Genomic DNA, 23,027 nt, shown 5'->3' on the forward strand with positions numbered 1-23,027 from the left:
AGATTAAGAAAATTAACGTCCGTAACTGTAGCAAACAACCACCTATCTTCAATCTTGTAGCAATGTAGCTACCATCCAATTAAGTTCTAAAAATAAGCTGTTTCTTTCCTATCAGCACACTAAGATATAGTCAAACATTCAGGTAGGTGCTTATATAAAGATAAGAAAAAACGCATTTAGTTATTGAAAGTGATCAGTATAATTTTTTTTTTTTTTGATTTTGCAGTTTTTTGCTCTCCTTGAGCTTTAAAGTAGTTCAAAGTTTAGGGCAGCATTTGCTACATTAGATGATGAAGAATGAGATGAAAATGCACTGTGGACAAAGTATGACAGTAGTTTATGTTTAATAAAAATGTAAAAAATAAAAATATTACAGAAAAATAGTAGTTCTTGGAATAGAAGTATTTATGAATATAAAAACACTAACAGCTTCTCTCCAATCCAGAAAGTCTCACTTAAACTGGAAAGTACCTCAAAAAGTTTAAACACTTGCCTCTGCAAAAAATATTTTAGCATATAAATTATTAGCTATAAAATCATGATTGTGCCATAGTCTAGTAAAATGGATAACATTGAGATCTTCTGAACTGATATATTTTTTCATTACTAACCTACTACTGACTTTTAGAATAAGGTATGTTAAATTAAAAAAAATTCTTTACAAGTGAAGCTACTCTAAATGGTACTTCAACTGTACTTACATATTTTTGTAAAACAAATATTTAAATGTTATTAAAAAAAACCTAACAAATATTTTCAGTGCTAGCTTATTTTTCCTCCATCAAATAAGGATGTGCTTTATTGTAATTAATATCAATATAGTGAGAACATTTTAAATTAAAGTTTTGTATCACAAGTTATTTCAAGACAGGCATTTTGAACCAACATAAAGGAAAGAATGCCTTTGAACACATATAATGTCTCCTCATCTGAATTTTTAATACTTAGGGAAAAAAATCAGATTTCACAAAAAATAAACCATTTATAGCTGAAAAAGTGAAGTACATGATGGATCTCCCTAGACATCAGCTGTAACTACTGCCCAATTATGATCAAATTTAGCTGGACAAACCAGGCTATGTAAAGAAGCCTCTAAAAGGAAAAATCTTTAAGAAACAGAAATGTTTCCAAAAAAACCCAAATCATTCAAAACATGCATAATTTATTCCAGCATTTTCACCATTTCAACTCCCTGTATTCATGTTCCTATAGTCATCCACAGGGCATACAAAAGGCAGCCCTTGAATTTGAAACGGCTATTGCTTGGTAATTCACTGAAAGGTCTATTTTCGCACTTTCTGCAGTCGTTGGAAAATGATCCGGTTTCACCTTGGCTTACAGGCACTTTACTCCCCTGAGCCAGGCAATACTGGTAGACTAAGCAGAAGTACCAAAAAAAAAAAAAAAAAAAAAAAAAAGTACATAAAAATAGCAGTGCATGAAGGAAATAAGGCATTCAGCATGGAAAAAAAAATTGCATCTCAAATACAGTGTCATTATACCTAGAAATATTTCATGCTTAGAAATGTCACATGATGCAACAGTGAATCAGGTGCCAAAACCAACAGTTTACAAACTGCTGTGACGTTAAGTACAACCTCTGAATGGCTCAACAAAGAATCAAACTGGTTTTTCCGTACACCACCACATGATTTACCAATACACTGGCATCTCTGCTCTTTTGCTGTGAGCCGACAGTAATTATTTTAGAGAAAGAAAAAGAAAGTGTGGAATTAGTAATGCAGATGCTGAAAGGCAAGTGGCAAGACTCTACAAGAAGAATGCCTCAAAAAAATGCTATTTTGTTCCCATTTCTACTGGCACCTATTCCCCAAGGTAAAAGGCCAGAATGACCAAAGCCGTCCTAATAGTAGTGTGCAGAATGTCAGCCGACAAACAACATAAAAACAAGTCACGTTGTGTTATCTGTGGTCACGTTCTTCAGGGTTAGTCCAGTAACTCAAGACTACATTCTTCCGTCTTTATTCGTTTGTTTTAATTAAACATGTAATGGTTAATAAACAGACATAGTCCAGAGTTAGTAGGTTGGTATTATAACATTTATTAAAATAATGCTATGGGTTAATAGAAACAGCAAAGAACCAAAGAATTAAAATGCAAGCTATGTAAAAACCCAACTAAAACCCAAATATGTCTAATGTATTCATCCAGTAGCTAACTAAAAGCCCAAGAAAGACAACACTCCCAATATAATAAAGTACTGCAAAACAATTGGCAATTTTTCAGTTATCAAAATTGTGGGTTTTGCTTTTTTGTATCCTTTTTTTTTCTCAATCAGGAAAAAAATTCTTTTGAATGTTATATAACATACATATAAAACAAGATAGAAAAATACATTATAAACTTGTAACAATGGCTGTAAATACATTATCTTACATGTTTCTCATAGGCAATAGGTTGGTTATGGTACATACATAGCATGAAACTACTAAGATAATAAAGAATAGACAAATACATGTCATCTGTACGGTTACATACAAGCGACACTCCCATCTACCCACTCTAAAAAAATTACATAATACTGTCAGAAAGAAGTCTTAAAACTACTTATTTTAATAAAGAAAAAGTCATTAAAGAATGATAATACTGAGAACCAAGGCATTCAGAGATTTCAAAAGTCATGCTTTTTTTTTTTTTTTAAGTTGATCCAAAATTTTGTCAACTAAGTTTTCAGAAGTTTGTTCAGAGCAAACATTACTTTCACATGTCACACATCTATTTCATACACTGCCCTCCCCCCCCATAAAAGACCTTTGATAAACATCTAAAATGTCCAGGTTTTATCATAGTTGAGATGAAACTGGATCAAATACTGGTATCATTTTAGCAAATCTCTCCTCAAATGTTTGAGTGTCGCAAGTCTATTAAACCAACCAACCAAAAAAAAAAATTCAAAATGGCACAGCATATACTGTAAGTAAAACCAACACAACTGTATGTGTAACAGGAAGACAAAGCCGGTGGCACAATAAACAAAAAGCTAGCTGAATATGAAGGGATGAATGTCTATTGCATAGTAAATAAACTGATAATTATTTCCAGGTGAGACAAGATGTTAGATGAGGTCACCATACAGGTGCTTAAAACATAAGCCCTCTTAGCTTACTGTTGACCTTTCATTTGGAAGCTGTGAAGATATGCAGGAGGAGAATAAGTTGACAAGAAGGGGAATAAAATCATCACCTGATATTTGCCAAGTTTAGTAGAGCCCCACATAAACTAATACTTAATGTTTTTAGAATTAAGCACTGTGTGTTCAACAGCTTCAACTCTTGCAACTACCCATGTGCATTAAGACCATGTGGAAACAAAGGTTAAAAACTCTGTATGGCTGGACTTCAATCAACTGATGTGCCTCTTCTGCTTATATAATTATGAAAAAAATAGGCAGTAGGCAGATCTAACATTAATCAAACAGGAGCTGCTGAAAAACAAATAACCTGCAAATTATTTGACGCTGCAGGAGCTGCTATGAAAACTGGGGACATGCTCAGACCTGTAACTGAAAGCCAGTTAAGTGCTTTCAGTTTCACTATCCACAGAACATTATTTTTATGGGTGACTCTGAAGCCTATGGGTGACTCTGAAGCCTACTATACTTGATGTATAACGATTCCAACCAAAGGCAGGAAAATTCCCCTCCATCCCTGAACAATAATAAAAAACGTCCCCATCTCCACAAACGTTTCCCAGTTAATACTCTACTTTAGAATGAGACCGTCTGTATCACAGAACCCTTTGGTTTACGTTGTAGGAGCACTGTATTAGCTAGGGCGTAAAATTGACATAACGATGGGCTGGTTTTGACACAATCTATAAAATGTTTTACATAATGAGATTTTGGCAAAGTCACGTCACACTAATATGGCAAAAATCAGGTAATCAATATGGTCAACTCATCATTTGTCTTTCCTCACAGCTTCTTTTCACATACTGGGCGACTGAGTGGCATGCAGTAACTTGTCTGAGGGAGAAGCTGATTATACAAGACATTTGACTAAATGACCATGAAGAAAATAAGGCACTTCCTTTTCTTTAGACTTATTCCAATACTTAAAAAATAAAAAAAGAAAGACTAAAAGGCTCTTTTGGTCTTTTGTTTCTTGACAACCACCAGAAAAAATCATTTAATGAAATAAAGGGTTTCTTTGTTCTTTTTTTCTTTTTTTTTATAACACTTGAAAGTATAAAATGCTACATTTCCAAAAATATATTTTTTTTCTGCACCAGCACCCTTGTATAGTAAAAGTATCTACTTTTTTGTTCATTTTGTTTCAATGCACTACACTTTATCTACAATTTCATTACATGTATACAGCAAATAGGCAAGCATGGCTTTTACATCCTTAATGAAATTTTTCTATACAGGGAGGTTTAAAAAAAATATTTGAACAGTTTGCCCAGTAATGTGACACATAATGCATGTACCTTGTTCTCATGTAATCTTCCAAGGAGATTAAAGTATGGTTAAAATAATTTAAGCTCAGATTTTGCTTCAATAGTGTTGCTGTTTTGTTCTCGGCATCAACATAGTTCTGAAAAGTCATTGCAATCTATATTTCATGGCACACTCTCTTTTAAAACATCCAATTTGGCAGGCGATAGAAAAAAAAGGCTGCAACTTCTGCCCTTTGAGGGCACTGGTAGTGACTAAACAGCTTATCAAATTTTGAATACTTTTTGGAATCCCTTCACCAATGACATCCCTGACCAAAGGTTCATGCATGATGCATCATCACACAGTACATTCAGAGAGAGCTTTGACTTCGTTTTGAGAAGAAAAGTATTCCTAGAAGTCTCTCACAGTAACTGCCTCTGTCATCGGGTGGCTAAGGGACATCTGTCTCCGTCTCTCGCGAGGCCTTCTTCCCGTTCGCTTGGGGTGGGACACTAGAGGATGCTCAGTGCTGAGGGATGCATTGGACCTTATTGCTTTACTACTATTCAGTGCAGGTTCTAGAACCACTTTCACCCAAACAGGAGGAAAAAAAAGCGGAGTTGGAGGACAACAATTTCTTTGTCTTTTTGTTAGATGGTAAGACGAACGGACAAGTGCCCCAGCTCGCTGCACTGAAGACAGGCAAGCAAAGGCGTTTACCAGTTAACTGATCAGCAGGCAGGCATGGTCAGGTCATCATTGGGTGAAGAGTTCAGAGGTCAGAAGGTCATAGGTTAGTTGCCGGTGGCGGCTGGGTGGTTAGAAACAAAAAAAAAAACAAAACAAAAAAAAGAAAGAAAAGATAGAGAAGAGATTAGTTCCAGCTAGTGACGGCTTAATGACAACATGAAAACTAATCACAACTAATAAAAAACAAGCATGTTTAATTCTGACATACTGATCGACACCATCTACGGAATGCAATAAAATCATGACAGCCCTCTATCATGATTTGAACATGTGAAGGAGAAGCCCACTCCCACAAAACCGGTTAACAGGAGAAATAGAGATAAAATACGACTAACAACTAATGGTTAGTAGCAGTCGATGAAGGAAATCGGAAAACAAAAACGATGAACAGTTTTGGAACTCGGTAAAAAAAGATTTTTGGAAACAACAGTCAGTGCACGGCATCAGTACCTGACTGCTATTAAGCATTAGTTACTTTCCCAGGTGCAAGCATTAAAGCAACTATTAATGATGGATGTGATTATTAATAACTGGTTGTTAAAAGAAATGATCCTAGGGAATTCTCCACTTGCAGAGACAATTTGGTTCAACAAACTAGGGGCCAAACAAGGTTTTTTTTGTTCAATAAACTTTTTATTGCCTTTCATTTATTCTATTTACAAACAACATGGAATTTCTTGGCCTCATGATACAAAGCAATACTAAACTGTAGTCTAGCAGTGTAGGCATCATCATGGGAACCAGGAAAACGCTTGAGCCTACTACTCGAGCCAGCATTTTCCTGTTCAAAATACTATTTTACACGTATAGGACACTTATAAAATGCACTTGCATGTAAACACTGTAAAAGTCCTGCCATTTTAAATTCTATACTTAAAAAGCTCTAAGTACATCAAAAAATAGAGAAAATATCTAATTGATACTAATAAGGCATTTTAAAACTACAAACAGCTCTCTTTATTCATTTTCAAAGCTAATACTCTGCAAATACAATAAAATCTGACATTTCATATACATTCCTGCTTTATATTTTTTATATTTTAAAAGAAGCCACCTGTAAATACTATTTTCTTTTGCAAAAACAAAACAAAAAACCCAAAAACACAAACAAATTACAGTAAAACATAAAAAAAAGTTCTCAAGTGGAAAGTTATCATTCCCAATGTTCTTGAGCTGTTCCTTCTTTAATCATTCTCTCACATTCTCCTTCACCAAACTTGGTCCACTTAACAGTAGTATTTTTTTTGTTTTAAGACTCATTCAACAGCTTAATTATAGCTAATAAATTCTGAGGTTGATAAAGTTTTTGTACTGTTGCCATTTCGACTAAGGCAGAGGAGATGAAAGTGAGAAAGGTATTCAGTGCAAAGTCAGGTTTGTGCCATTTCATAAAACGAAGTCCAGTAGCTACAATATTCACAGATTGATTTAGCAATCTTTCGCGTGGGCTGATTTACTTTCACATAACAACACTGGCCTATCATTTAGGATACAGTTTATAAACACTTAAAAAAAATTACTACTGTAGCCTAAATGAGACCACATGTTCCCTGAATTTCTCCAAACTTGTGCTAAAGTGGGATTTAAGTTAAAACAGCTGTTTCAAAAATAAGCAAAAATAAAAATAAATATTTATTGTGGCACAATCTCACCACTTTACAGGTATACTAGAAACACAGACCCTTAAAGCATTTTGATAGTGATTATAATTTGATTAAATGGTATTAAATTTTTTTATATAAATTATGTGACAGTTGGTTTTGATAAAACATTCAAGAAAATCCTCAGCATTAATATTTCTTGTGGAGTTTATAATCAAAGCAAGCTATCTTTTAAAAATACCAGTACACCTGTGATACATCCTCTGCCAAGTCCCTGGCCTTCTACAGTACACACAGGTTTGTCAACTGTGCAACACCATTTACAGTTTATTGCAAGTAAATCAGTCAGTCTCTCTGTTATATGAATCAAATTCAATTTTGTATTATGTATAAACAGGGGTTTTATTCTTAGTTAAAATGAGCTATATTTGTCAGCCCTTCTCCAATTCTAAATGCTTAGTTGTAAGAGTAAAACATTTACACATTTGCGGATTCTTGCTTTAAATGCAGTGCTTATCTCTTAGAACAAAAACAAAAACAAATCCTATGCAAAGAATAAAAACCTACATAAAAAGTGAATGCAGTAGTACTACAAAGTCATCAGAGGGTTGATTTAGATTTTTTTTTTTTTAACTTTAGACCCAATGAATGCATATATATATTTTTATGACATATTAACTATTTAAAAAAAAAATCCTTTTCCACATTGAAAAAAATAGTATTTCGGTTTGCTGACATTGATTTCATGGCTATAATTATAGAAATATAATTGACCGAATAACTCAATAAGTGAATACGGTAAATATTGATCGTATTTTAAATCTACAAAAAAAAATTAACACAGTAAAAAAAAATCTATCTTAATGCTGAACAATATTCTCTTTAAAACCTTTTATAAAACTGTTAAATATGTGCAGTGATAATCTAGGCTTTCAAAATTCAAAATAGAATGAAATAAATCTTAAGATTAACTCTGTGCAAGTTTCTTAACACACTCTGGTATAATTTAGATGATACTTTAAAATCATGTTCATCTGAAATAACTGGCATGGTTTTCATGCAAAGAGATAGAGTGGAATGTTTGACTCATTCCATAGGAAATAAACTATGCGCATCTTTTTTTAAATACAGTGGTCTTCTAATATCACTAAATACTAACACTGCATCATCAGAAAATGGGCATGTTCTAAAAGGAGGTGAAATGGGACCCATAATTATTTTCAGTGACTGCTAAGTGACAACCCCAGATGAAACGTCTAGGCCCTTCACAAAAAGAAATAAAATATATGTTAAGTAAGTAAACATCACAATGATGAAATGAAACAACATATAAGAAAACCCCTTCTACTGTGCTTCATCACAGTATTTACTAGACTTGGGCAAATATCTAACTATGCAAATAGGTGTTATCAGTGTTTTTACCTGCCCTCTGAAGCCTATCACAGGTAGAGCAAGAAAGATCACTTGCAAAAACTGAATTTGGAAGCATGAATTCAAACTTTTAAAGATATCGAATCCTTAATATCCACTGTTGTTGACAGAAAAGGAGGGTCTCCCCCCCCGCCTTTTTTTTTTAAACCTGGGCTATGAGCTCATTCTGATTATGCCCTGCTGCCTACTGAAGAGTTTTCTAGAAATGGGAACATGCCTACAGGCTGTAATAGCATGAGGCAACATAAAACAAGATGCAATTTTCTAGGAAACTTAGGTAGTGTCTGTACATCAGCTTTACAGAGGAATGAGAACCTTACATATGAAGGGTGAAAGTGTCCAGGAGGGCCTTTTTTTTACTGTACTGACTAAAATGTATATTGCTCATCTTAGTTAATTTAAAGAAGGCTGGCACTAGTGAGGTGTAGTCTAGTTAAGTGATGTCAGATGTGTCACCTGAATGTGTCCTTTGACTATTACAATACCATGGAAGCCTGCACAATACTGAGTTTGATGAGAGCAGAATAATAATACTTGGCACTTGCATAATGCTTTGCATCCTTAAAGCCCTGTACAAACAAGAACCCCCACAACACCCCTGTGAGGTAGGGAAGTATTATTATCCTTATTTTACAGATGGGAAAACATACACAGAGAGATTAAATGACTTGCCAAAACCCACACAGAGTCAACAGCAGAGCTGGGGTAGGAATTCAGGAGTTCCTGTGCTTAGCCCCCACTGCTTCCTAGCCAATGTCAATAAACCGAAACTATTACTTTTCCGAGTAAGCTTAAATACTTCATTCAGGGGTCCAAAGACATTACATTTGAGGAAGAGGAGAAAAATGAAGATTTAGTTTCCATTCAACAGTTAGAGAGAGATGCCCAAATATTGGATGTCATCTCACCAACAGGACTTCAAAAGTTGCTTCTCCTTCAGGTTACACATTTTAGCAGCAAAAGACAAATACCAAGAAACCCGTTTTGGCAAAAAACCAAAACACCCCTTACTCCTGCCCTTAGGAATTCAAGCTCAAACAACTTTTGAAGTATTATCTTCACAGCCCTTACCTCTCTGAATTCAGTTAGGTATCTGAGAACATGCATCCTCCTCAAAATATACAGTACAGTGGCTCAAAAGTTTACTGGAAAAAAGGAAAATCTAAATCTTCAGATTTCTCCAGACACAGACAGGAGGCATCTATTCCTTTACTTCTTTCTCATTAAACAACCACCCATTCATTTTATTTTGCAACACCAATCTGATATTTCCACACCATTAAAAGAACAAATCTGGGGAGAGGGGGAGAGGGAAACAAATTAACTATTGCAGTACTGAATTCAGTGTTTTCCTGCAGCAATGGATCTTTAAATAGTTTTTAAAATGGATTGGTTATAGCACTTATATTAAATATATCACAAAGTCTACACGATTCACTTAGCTGGGAAAGCTACGTTTACAAAATCTTTTTAAAACTGCAAGCATTCCCCAAGCTCTAAATTATTAACTCTTTTTTTTTTTTTTTTTTGAGAAAAAAATAATGAATGGGTCAGATATGGTATTTGGTTAACCAGCTGTGGTGTTGCAAATCTCATGTGCACTCAAAGCATTTCTTACAAACAAGAACTGCAGAACTAAACTAACCTCGGTCTGCGGTCACAATCCTTTGGTAAGGATGGACACGCATATCGTGCCTTCGAACTTTAGTAGCCACCGCACCTAGTTAAATTGCAATTACCAAGACAAAGTTAGAAAACATTCAAAGAAAACATTAACAGCAGGTTTATCAAAATGGATTTAAATGATCATTAACTACAAAAGTTCATTTTAAGAAAAGCAACAAGTTAAGGCACAGTAGTTTCAAATCTTAACCTTAAAAAGAAGTTTGTCTGTGCAGATTAATATTGCATTTATTTTAAACATCCTGGCCTTAACCTGTTTAATCCATTCATTTACAATCCCAAAATTACAGTATTTCATGAAATCTATTAGACCCAAGCACATTTAAGCTTTACTAGTCACATATTCACTGAAGTGCCTTTCTTGCAGCAGGACTATTTTAAATAATGCCATTTTTTAATACTGACAATTATTTCCTAACCTTAAGATCACTTCCAGTTCTACCACAAATAAAGTTTTAAAGCAATTCTTCAAGCCTACAAATTGTGATTTTAAATTTTAAAGTCAATAAGTATGAACTGCAATGAATTAGGTGATTAGTAAAGCAAACACTATATAAAACACTTAGCAGTCAGTATACTACTATACACTCATAAATTACAGCTACTCTGTAATAATAGGGGCTAATCCAAATTAATAGCACTATTTTATTTTATATCTATGTGCAAAAAAGTGCAAGTAAGTCACTGACTGCTAGGCCAAGCTTTTTTCAAGGCTGCTGAAACTAAGCATTTGTTAAAATTCAGATCTGATGAAGGATCGGTTAAGACCGTTCTTGAATTCTTAGCCTTTCGTTGGGAAAGCCATACCTAAAGATAAAAGGAAGGGAATTGAAAGTTAGTCATCAACTAAAAGTTGATCCCAACACCAGTATCCCCAAAAATACTAATAGGGATGCATTACTCTTATTTTTCATGGAATTAATTTAAGACATTGTAATAGTCCACTGCTAAGTAGACAGACCTAAGAATATTATTAATGACAATAGGTACTTTGCAAATTTAAACTCATTAATTAACTGCATACAATTGCTCACATAATAGAGCAGTAGTATTAGAATAAATGTTTCTGTACTACCTAAATGGTGGTTTACTTTTTCTTTCTTTTTTTTTTTTTTCTTTTTTATTGTTTTAAAATAAGATGCCTATTTTGTGCAACTCTGCTCTCAGCTGTGCACCCTAATGGACACCCTAATGTACCTAATGGCCATTTTAGGAGCAATTCTTCCTCCTCGCCTTTACATAACATTGTGCAAGAGATCAGAGGAAGCCCCCTGCACTACACTGAGTTATTACTATGCCATGATATATTTCTCTGCTAGATAATCAACTGAATTTAGCGAGTTGCCACTGAGCAGCAACGGACACTTGTAACAGCAGCCTCATGTCAGGAGGTGCTGCAGGTGCCCAAATCCGGCCGATGGGGAAGCTGGGAAGAGAACGTACAAGTCTGTACGTGAGATTTCATAAAGGATGAGGACACTGCCACTGAATTCTGGCTGTGGGACGATGGACAACCACCTCAAGTAGCTCAAAGACAGTTCATCCTTACTAAATACTATTGTCCTACTAAATTGATATTAGTGATTCTCACTAATGCTGAAAGGGAGCGGTCTGAAGACCTTTTTCTGTTTTATTGTATTAATGTAACATGGAAACATGCACACATACAAATGACACAAACGAAAACAGCTGAAGTGGAATACTGGATGTTTTACACTTCTTTCATCCAAATACTGACTTGGAACCTTATTGTCCCATGATCAGAGATGTTTAGTATTTATGTGAATTGGTACCTGCCACTGAACAAACTAAGAACAAAGTCCTATAAAATCGACATTATGCAGGACCAAGGTCTTATACAATTAAGAGCAAGCTAAAAAGAAAAGATTATTTAAATGCTTCTTTATCAGCTTGTTCCACACTGACCAGCTAACTGAATTGTACCAGAAGCTGCATGATGCTTGCCTTGCTGCATCAAGTCAGTGGTCTGAAATATTAGGAATGATGGACATTTCAATGCACCGTATATAAAAAGTCATCAGCAAAGTTGATGAGTGCATCATCCTTTGGTCAGAACTTACTTTCCTTTATTCACTTCATTAGTTATTTTCTGTTTACAAATTGATTTACAGATTTGTGACATTAGGGAGATTTATCCATTCATGTACCACATAAAGCAGCAAAAAACAAGCTGGGGGAAAAAAAACACTTCAATTTTCTACCTTTTTGCTATCAAAATATTGAGCAAAATCAAAAGTTCTCTCTTTAAACACTGCTGGAAATTAATTTATGTTTAAGAGAGCACAAACGAATGGGGTATTTATGAGAATACAAATTATGTCTGCTATAAGTAGAGGTCAGTTTCTATTTGTTTCTCTTTTTGCATTTGCTAACTAGTGCCACACAAATGCTTTCTTTTTAGTAATCTTACTAATATATTATATGCACATATTTAACAATGCAAACATATTAACAGTGCTTAAAAGTTGCAGCATTTGAGCAATCTTCTGAGGTAATTTTATGATATAGCCAAGGAAAGATTGTCGTCTCAAAGGTTTTTGAGCCCCATGAGCTCTACCTTTCAAGCAGCACAAAAGCAGGTATCACACAAAGCCAGTCATCTGCTTATGAAGGTCTTACCTAATACACCACTAGGTTCAATAGGGTACTCGAGGATTGACGTAGCTGGTGCCAGTGTGTAGGGGTATTCGTAGGGTGTGTAAATTAACCCAGCCTCGGGTCCTGGAGGAACTATCGCGGCGGTCGGGTGAGGAGTTCCGTTTGGCATGACAGCGGTTTGTATTTGTCTGATCAAAGGCATTATGGTAGGGCCAGCTGGCGTAGGGGTACGCAGGGCAGCTGGTGGGAGAACAGGCGCAGGCCCCGTGATAATCCTTGGAGCCTGGGCTGTTGCTGCAAGAGAAAAGGCAAGGGCTGCTACAGTAAGCAAAGAAATTCAGAAGAAAGTGTAGAGGTAGCAGTACAAAACGTGGAAAGAATGGGAAAAAAGCGGAAAAGTAGGAAAGAAGAAAAATAAAAGGAAATCATTAGTACATGCGCTGATCACACAGTGCCAAAGCACACCATTCAAATGCAAACAGCTTTCCATTTTCCAGTGTGATTAAGTATGAACATGCAAAATAAAAAAGCCATTGTAAAACAGTGAGGTAGATTTCTCAAACAGGTTACATAGCACAAAAGCTCCATTTAGACCACATTTCTTCACTTATGCTATCGAGACTGCATGAGACTGAGATGCATGCAGGAGATACAAGGAAAATACTGTCATAATCAAATACGGAGTACAAAACACAGTGCAACTACAGAGTCCACAGATACTCAGTTATGCAGAGCTGCCATAGGAAGTTCCATAGTTTCTATGTACCTTAAAACTGTATTTAAACATATAGACAAATCCAGTTTCCAGCATCACTTCAGGATAACCTGGAAACAGATTGCCTCTCCTTGCTCACTACAGAATGAATAAGAGAGGCTCGGAAACAATCTCCATACCAATTTCCCCAAAAGAAAACATTTCCTTGCATATTAGAAATTCACTGTCGTCTTGCGTATGCGAAAGAGAATAAGTGCTTTAATTTTCTTTTGTTCTTTCTTTTTTTTTGCACTTTGGGTAGCACATTTAATTAAGCGCTATTTGAAGCCTCTTGGTACGCAATATGAGCAACCTTTTAAAAACTGACATAGATCAGTTGGTAATGTTGCAGGGATAAAATTTAAAATTTACAGTTTTCTGTGCATTAATGCTGCTGTTCATTGATTTAACAGGTTATCAGAAAACAGGAAAGAGGAGAAGCCTTTCAGATACGGGGGTGAAGTCACTAAGAAATGATTTTTTTACGTTCAAATCTAATCAAAATAAAGGTCTTGTTTTTTTTTCTTTTCTTTTCTTTTTTAAAAGTGAAATGAACCACCATGGCTTCTACACCCTCAGAGTGTCAATTAAGTCAAAACACACAAAAATGAAAAAGTCTTCTTCATCAGAAAGTGTCAGTGTGAAAAACTCTGGACAGAATAAGGAAAAAAATCCCATCCCACCTACTTACTGATGCAAGAGAACAATGGCAGTAGATCAGACAAAGAAATTGCTCTAATTAATATAGAAATTTCTATGCAACAGTTTGCATGCATTGAAGCTAATTTGAAAACTATTTTGCTCATAAATTTGTACTAAATTGGGGACAATACGTTTAAAACTGATTCAATTTTAAACACCATGGTGTTGATTATGGGGTGAAAGATAAAACCCTCCATTGTCTTGATAAAAGCCCTTGCTTATTTCTCTTTTCAAATCAGAGTAATTACACTGGTGTAAGCACTCTCAAAATCGACATAACTGAATTCCACCCTTTAAATTTATCCGACATTGAAACAGTGACTATACAGAGCAACAATTCTGCAAATCTCAGGAGGCCCTTGGTGAAAAAAAAAATGATTTTAACTGTGCTTTCATTTGACATCTGTATCATAGCTACGATAAAAACATTATTTTGGAACAGTATTAGCAACTACATTTTCAGGAATAAAATTTAGATTTAAAATTAGAGAAAAAATATCACATATAGTAGGCATCTGCTTTCTTAGTAATTGTACATAATATAATTATTTTCCAAATTTAAAACTGTGCATACAAGTGTTTGCAAAAGCATTCACACAGCAAACTGATGTAAGAAACAGCAAAAAAATCGCTCATTACATCACTGATCTCTGTGAACTCGTGTGTGAAATCACTTGATGAATCATTGGAAAAACATAACATTGGGGTGACACATGCAAGCAAGATGAAAGGAAGGAATATAATACAGAAAAATGTATTCACAGTATCCTGAACATTTGTAGCATTCTCAAACTTATCTCTAAAGAATAAAATTGGAAAGGAGTCCATTGTCTTTTATATATACTAAAGAAAAAATATTGTAAAATAGAAAAATCTGGCTTAAGGGTTGAATTTTGATTAAACTGTGCGTTTGTAAAGATTTCAACCTGTACATATTGTGTTTTTTTTTTCTTTTTTCTCTTTTTTTTTTTTTTTTTTTTTTTAAGTGTGGGGGCGAGGGTGGAGAGGTGAGGGAAATAGTTAAAATCCATTTCCAGGAGAGCCTCTGTAAGCTACTGTGTTTTTTTTTTTTTTTTCTGCCTTCCAATCTTCAACAAAGTTACTATTGTACATCTGCCAAAAAGTAGCTTCGGGAAACAAAACCTGCAAATACTCGTGTTGCACTGACCCTCAAGATTATGACATGCTTACGTGATTTGATGTTGGCATCTCTGTAGGTGCCATTCAGAATTGCAAGCTCCATCAGCTGCATCTTTTTAAGGCTGTCTTCTCCTTCTGCCTGCATATGAAGAAACAGGAAAGAAAGTTAGACTTACTATTTCACTGGTGCACAAGATCTGAGGGACCTAGAATAAGTGTCTTCAAGATTTAAGCACAGAAAACACCTGCATACCATTAGTCACAAAAGCAGTAGGGCTTGTAAAAGTTTCCCAAGTTAATTCCAAGTGGTCTGTTGTTTATCACAAATTGGTATTAATAAATATCTTAGAGGGGGAAAAGACCCATGCCCTAAGTTATAAAAAGAGGGTTAAATTTAAATTGTGCTTGATAAAAGCTCTTTAAAGAAACTTTTTCTTAAGTCTTAGTTAAAAATATATATATATATACACATATACACACACACACATATATATATATAGATAGATAGATAGATAGATAGATAGATAGATAGATAGATAGATAAACACTCCTAAGGGGCCTTTTTTAGCTACGGAGTTATAAGCAGATTAGAAGAACCTAGACCATGAATTTAATATAATTACAATTTATGGCAAGATGATCTACTGCTGTGGATAATGACTACTGAAAAAAAAATAAAATAAAATTGAGAGACTTTTGACACTTGACAGTAAAAGTTGCTTTAAGGTGAAATTCATAGCGTACATACATGTACATGTGTTCCAGTTAGGATACAACTATTATTTATACATTATATATTATTAATAATTTGATTCAATAAAAATGACTTGCCTGAAGCTATCTGCTCTTTGTGTATTCTGCAGCTTGCATAAATATCACGTAATATTCAGCAAAAAAACCCCTCCTCCTCACTTTCTCAATTACTGACCAAGAATAACACAACTTTACAGTATTAAGACTAGACATTTTCTATCTCCTGATCTTTCTGCCTTCCCAGAAACACTGCTAGTTGTTTAGTCTATATTCTGCGAACAAGATAAGCCAGTGACATAGGAGATTCAATAAAGATGTACCTATCATCCTCACTCAAGGTCATCCCTGTCTACTTTAATGTTAAATTACCATCTTGCACTCTCGGATTCTATGCTCTTACTGAAAATTTAGATGGAAAAGGGAACGGCTTAAGTGTCAGCTTATTTGCACTCTCTTTCCTTTCCTAATTAAAAATTTAAAAAATCCAGCCCATCTAATCTGTTATTACACTATTTTCCAGATATTTAGAGTAGAATTTCCAAGCTACTGAGTGAATCTGTATAATAAGTAGTGTGAAAAATCTTAGAAAGTATGACATCAGGGAGGGTTGCTCATCTATCTTAAACTCTAACTCCTGCAGATAGCTTGAATTAATACAGGTTATTATGAAAAAAAAAAAAAAAACTAAACCCCCTAAAGAACAGCAATCACTATCAATAACCAAATAAATATGCAAGTTTGTTTTTGTTACAACATCGTAGCAGTGAAAGTTATGTCATAAATCACCTCAGTTGTTAGGAATATTTACATTTACTCACTTATTACCCAAAATTTTAAGGGAAGTTGTTCCAAAAATTTCCAGGTTAGCTTAAGGCAAGAAACTGTTACACAAACTTTATACCTAAAATTTAGGAATTTACAATTTGGAAATGTTGGAAGTTATAAAACTCACAAAAAAATTTAATTCAATTAAAGTCGCATCTAAACACATATAATCGTTATAACGAGGACATGAGCATGAGCAGTACACCCAACACAAATTGATGGAAATGCCTTTTTTTTTTTTTTTGGAAGCAGTTTGGAATCAACACATAAGATGGGTCAAGGCTGAATTACTTTCAGATGTGGGAGATGAAAGTCCCAACTGTAATACCGAGAAGTTATATAACGAAGATTAAACCTTGAAAGAATTTGGGCTATTCTTAAGTGCTACATAGTGGACTCATACCACACAATGACTAGCATAAATATTTAAAATGTAAATACATGTTACCATTTTAATTATAAATTAATTGTACAATTAAGTACTGTATTATTCACAGACCTCAAACTCTATAGCCTTTAATATTAGACTCTCTGGAATACAAAATGGCCCGATAATAGCCTGCTTAATGTGGTGTGCTCAGAATGGGCCCACATGCAAAAGTTGCTTCGTTTTAGAAATGACTATTTCTAAATAGCATCACTGCAAGTAAATTATCTAGACTATGAAGTCAATCATGATGCAATAAAAAAAGTCCTGAATCTATCTTTCTATCCAGAATTCAGAAATTCTTGTCATTTTCTTTTCTTAAAAAACAAAATCAAAAAGCATAGATTTCTCTTCCCTACATTGCTTCATTAGGGTCATACTTTTGCTCCTGGCTTTTTGACCCCCTTCCCCTCCTCTCTCTTTTCTAAATGAAACAATGAAACAAAAAACCCACAGTGTCAGCTGCATCTCCTATAAAGCTCCATTAATGTTACTAAACTTGTTCAGTATCTCCCAAAAGGGTTCAGATGACTGATCTGACAGCCATTAATGAGGCTCAGTAAATGCTGAATCTTACATTCCATTTGCTAGGGTAATTTTAGCAACTCTGTAATCCCAGATTTGGGACCACAGTGAATAATTTGCAAATGGAACTATTTATAGGATAATAGTTTTAAGATAGAAAAGATTTTTTCTCTTCTGACACTCTCCAATGAAAGAGTTATACAAACTTATAAGCAAAGGAAGTCAAAGCATTCACCCTTATGGCTCTTCAACATTTTTCTATGGGTCACTATGCTTCCCATGAGAAAAGCTGAGGCAATTGTGCCCAGATTTCACAAAGCACATTTACAAAAATAACAGCGCACTTCGATATCCTAAGCCCTTAACTATTATTTTGGTGCTTTTTTCCCCCGCTGTGGAGTAGTCTCAGCTGCTGATTACTGTTTACTGTTAAGAACAGTTCAAAATACACTTTAGAACCTCAGAGCACTTCATTGCGGGCAGTGCCGGGGTGGTGGCCGGGAGCCTCCCGCCCGCCCGGCCGCGCGGTACCACGTTCCCTGCCTGAGCATCACTTAGCAAGAGCCAGAGCTGCCCGGCGCGGCGGGGGGACCAGGCCCGCGCTGCTCCCGACTGACAGCCCATGCAACGCGGCGCTCGCAGGCCATCTATTCTAGCTTCAGGCACGCCTGCAGGCGCTCTGTTAAAGCAAAGTGAGGTCGCACGGGGGTGACGAGGCAGCCTCTACAACAGCAGCACATCCCCTCCGCGGCATCCACAACGAAGCTCGCTCGTTTGCACCAAGGAGAAGTCACTTGAAGCAGATATCAGTAAGGTCACTTAGAGGCTGATTTGCATTGCTTAGTCAAAGCTTAAGTGATTGACTCAAATCTATCATCCCCTTAATTCTTCAGTGCTTTCCCTTGGATTTCTTATACACAATCTAGCATGCAGATCAGGGAAAAAAAATAAAACAAAACCCACCCCTTAACCAGGTATTTGAAGCATACCTGTAAGCGTGCGCACTCGCAGCCACTCGCTGATGACGGGCAGAGAGGAGCTGCAAGGAGGAACCGCTCCACAAGCGACTGCGGGAGAGCTGCCCGCTGCCCGAGCTCAGCTGCGCCTGCCCCAGCAAGAGGGACCGGAAGGAGCCCGGAGGCCAGCGAGCACCGCTGCCTTAAACGCCCGATTTTTAATCACTGCCAGCACAGCATTAACGGCCACGAGGGTTACAACGCTAGCAGTAAGCGCTAGCTCCAACTCTCTTGGTGTTTTTAGTAGATGTGCACATATTTATATTCATTTGTCGGTATTAGAACTGATGGAGAATCTTTTGTTGTCATTATTTAGTGGCATTTATCCTATTTCTGCAAGAAACAGACGCCACGATGTTTGAAATCTTCCTGTTTTGCAGAAGTGCCAGGTGTCCAACTTTGCCATCTTTTACTGGAAACATATTGAGTACAGAAACCAAACCAAAAGCCCAGTCTGCATCTGAAAGCAGGTTTGAGGCACGCAGGACAGAACAACAGGAGACCTAGAAAACACTTCCCAAAAGAACAGAATTCAAAATAAAAATGGTCTATTCTGACTTGCCTTACCCCAAAAAATGAAACAAAATAAAATGTGATTCTGGCTCCTATATTGGAGAATACCTGTTGTTTCAAAGAAAGTTGGAACTACTAAAAGTTATGCAATAAATGCTAATAGTAAGAGCTTGGATAAAACACTCCATTTTGTCTTTTTTTTTCCCCCTAATGACTTCTTTTGAATATCAATGTCCAAGCTTTTCTTGAATCCTGCTAAACTTCAGATACCCCCAGACCCTCAGAGGTACGCTTGCACTTAAATAATACTTCTGAAATCATTATACAGGAGTCACCTAAATGCCCCAGATTTTCAGCTGTGCTAGTAATTACACTTTGCTACGCAGGTAGCTTACCAAATTTAATATTTTATTAATATCTTCACTGCTAGTTACAAAACTAGTTAGTAACAAAAACTGTCACTTGCTTATTTTCTGAAAAAGTGCGAACAGCAGTAATCAAACTACATTCTCCACAGAGGTCTACTCTGTGTTATCAGGTTGTTTTGCAATGTGTACTTACTCTCTGCACTTGCAAAATAAAGAAAGGACAGAAAAGACTTTGTAAAATATACAAATTCATAAATATACGTATAGTATATATAGCGACAGAAAGCATCAAGCACACAGATTCCAAACAGAAGTACACAAAGTTTCTGTTTCACTGAAGGACGTAAGGTGGACAACCACGCAGTTATCTAAATTAAATCATACCAATGTTAAAATTGTATCAGGAAAACTACGTACACATCCAGTGTGGAAGTGGCTTTCAACGTATATTTACTCCAAATACATTGCATATAAGCTCTTAGAAGAGCTTTATCATCTACCTTTTCTTGGTTCATGCAACATGATGCTTTTCAAAATCTGCCAAAGGACAGAAATAACCCTCAGGAAGACCGTGAATGAAAATGAATAAAAAATCCTTTTTTATTACATTATTTTAAAGATAATATACAGCTATTTTAGAAAGCACAGTATTTATTTTCTTAAATTATTTCAACTATGGGATCTTGGATATCCTATCCTTCCCATGGCACAGTAGATCTGTAATCTAAACAACTTATTTGGGATACAGGGTCAGATAATGTGAGAACTAACGATCTGATTATTTTAAGAAGTGTTTCCTGAAGGGAAGAAAAAAAAAAGAAAAGAAAAAAAGGAATTTCATGAGGAAATGAGGAAATCAAGTTTCAGACTTAAGTATCTCCTACCATAAACTAGGCATTTTTTAATATATACACACATATTTATGTGCTGTTTACTGCGTGTTTTCAAGTTAGATTCTCTATACAGGTAGCTCTGAAGTAAGGGGAATAACAGGATGAGAAGTGTATAGTGAATTACAGCAGAGAAGGTGAGGGAGATGCCATGGTGGAGAACAAGGCGGCAAAGGGAGCAGGCAGTAATGCCTAGTGCAGCACAGAGCTGCGGGAGCGAGCGAGCACACGCTGCTGCGGGACCCAAACTGACCCCTGGGAAGCAGTTTATTCACAAGCCAAACAATCACTCACCAATAGCATGGCTACCTTAGCCTGAAAAAAATCCCTTAATGTTATGATTCTTATCCAGTTAAGTCTCCAAAAATGTATTGTAATTCTCATTAATGCTCAGTTTGTAAACAAAAATTGTTCTCAGCATTTGCATACACACTGGCTTTCCCCATAAGACGCTCATTTTCCCTTTACAGTAACCACTTTGAAAGGTGACAAATCTAATTTTTCCCATGTTCATAATAACGCAGAAGTGCTTATTTAGGTGCTACGGGTGACTCTGATTGACAGCCAAGCTCCCCAACGCTGTCCATTCTGCACAGCATTTCTGCAACCCCGTCACACATTGCTGCCCTTGGGCTGGATTCTCAGCCCCACCGAAGGCTGCAGGCACTTGCCTGCAGTTCTAGCTTACACCAAGCGCAGCCTTGGGGCTTCAGTTTGGGCAGCGGTTAGGAGTTAGGAGCAGCTCTTTCCAGGCTGCCCTGCGAGGAGCAGATGAGCAGCAGCAGGAAGGAAGAGCAGGCGCCAGTGGAGCCAAGTCAGGCACAAACCAGCTGTGAGGAGAGAGGCCAAACTCAGTTTTGATCTTTCCCTGTGAGCTGTAGCGGGCCTGTTGCATCAGGCACAAGGGAAAGAGCCACCCAAAGGCACCAAAAAGCAGCTCTTCTCTTTTCAGCAATTTCTCATGCAGATTCCTACCCCACCTCTGCTTCCACAGAGATGCTGAGCAGCAGTTGGGGCCTTTCCTGCCACCTTCAGAGAGAAGGTGCTACCTGTTCTAGCACATACATTTTGTTGAAGTCTATATGCTTTTTTTTCCCTACATCTGCTTCAGGTTGAGTTTTGCCAATATGTATTCTTAAATACACAGTTAAGGCATTATTTTCAACGCACTCTAAACAGAATGGCAGAAAAATTAGTAATTACTGAAAAAATAGTATGCTAATGAACAAGAATACTTAAAAGCTTTCCTCAAATGGAAAAATCACAGTTTATGCAGAAATAAACAACTTTTTTACAACCGTATCTCTGGCAAGACACATGCACCAAACGGGAAGATGTTCATTATACTTCAAATGGCCTATCTGTCTCACAGAAAACGCCTGCAGCTTATTAGTTTCTTAAGAAACTTGCTAAAAGACCATAGTGCCACGGAAGCGTTTCCCTGGTCTCACCTGCCCCGTGCAGGGGGCACTGCCGCCCCTGCCCTCCCTCCGCGCCGCGAAGCCCCTTGGCTGGGGCTTCCCACGTGTTTTTGTGCCGCGGACACAGAGCGGCAACGCGGCGCTGCCGGCCGCTCGCACAGCACTAGCTTTTCCAACCGCACCGCGCGCCAGGCGAACATCCTTCACACATGAATGTCTCCATTCAGTGACAAAAACCTTCCATTCATAATTTATAAAGAAAAAAAACCTTGCACACAATATACTACAGACTCCTAGACATGCACGTATTAAAAGAAAAAAAAATGGATAACAAAAGTAAAATATATGGTAAAACATCATAAGCTAATACAAACTGGACTCCTTGAAGCTAAGTTATACATGCTTGAAATCTATTCTGCTTGGAAAGTCTTTTCATATATCCAGCTTATCATTATACTACCTAAAGTAATGAAGGCAACAAAATCCTAAGATGACAATATGACAACAGCCAAAGACAAGATGACAATAACCATTTATATATATGCAGATATAAGTAGGTAAGAGTCTTTTTGAAAAATTTGAATCCAAGTAACCAAACTATTAGTCAACTACTCACTGCAAGGCACTAGATTTGTCTTTTGAAAAGGCTAAAGGTGCTAAAGGATAAACACTGTCACCCCGCGATCTCAAAAAAACAAAACAAAACAAAACAAAACAAACAAAAAAACTAGAAAACATTTGATTTTCTTTTCCATGCCCAGAACATAAGTATTGATAGTTAAAATATTTATGAACAACTTTTATATAAAAGCTTCCTTCCCTTGATGCACTGACTGGCATCATGGTGATGGAGCAGGGAGCGTGCAGCATAATTTTGTGTTAACAAGAGCTCCGTTCTCACATAATTTAGCAGTTATTCTTATATCGAAGGAAGTGTCACCAAATACTTGTGAAAAGAAATAAAATACATCACTATATAAAAACTGGCCATATTTCTGAGAATCCTATATACCGTTAATGGTACTGTGGCATTGAATAGGTGGCAAGCAATGGCTCTGTTATTTCTCCATTTGCTCTTCAGCACTGATGCACACTGCTATGTCTAGGTGGACACGCACAAAGATAAATTAGCATCGTTATTCCTTCTGGGCAACACGGTCTGCTTATCTTTTTCAAAGCAAGCTCTCAGTTCAAGTGATATGCAAAGAAG

At 36.4% G+C, this 23,027-nt stretch overlaps 1 protein-coding gene across 8 annotated transcripts in view; it reads right to left on the bottom strand.

Annotated features, from left to right (window-relative positions):
• Nucleotides 1–3,857: 3,857 nt before the first annotated feature.
• QKI (QKI, KH domain containing RNA binding) overlaps nt 3,858–23,027 on the bottom strand; it is a 137,128-nt gene continuing 117,958 nt past the window's right edge. For 2 of the 8 annotated variants that reach the window (XM_010214012.2, XM_010214228.2), the window contains 4 exons: nt 15,131–15,218; nt 12,505–12,801; nt 9,827–9,901; nt 3,858–5,210 (listed from right to left, as the gene is read on the bottom strand). In XM_010214012.2, coding sequence (XP_010212314.1) covers nt 5,194–5,210; nt 9,827–9,901; nt 12,505–12,801; nt 15,131–15,218 — 477 coding nt within the window. In that variant the 3' untranslated portion in view covers nt 3,858–5,193. Of the gene's footprint in view, nt 5,211–8,803; nt 10,672–12,504; nt 12,802–15,130; nt 15,219–23,027 lie in introns of those variants that run through there. The other 6 variants (XM_010214156.2, XM_010214410.2, XM_010214484.2 and 3 more) reach the window with 4 other exon arrangements.

Source organism: Tinamus guttatus, unplaced genomic scaffold, assembly GCF_059628265.1.
Source record: "Tinamus guttatus ecotype Peru unplaced genomic scaffold, ASM5962826v1 Tinamus_guttatus_pri_ptg000473l, whole genome shotgun sequence".
NCBI lineage: Eukaryota > Metazoa > Chordata > Aves > Tinamiformes > Tinamidae > Tinamus > Tinamus guttatus.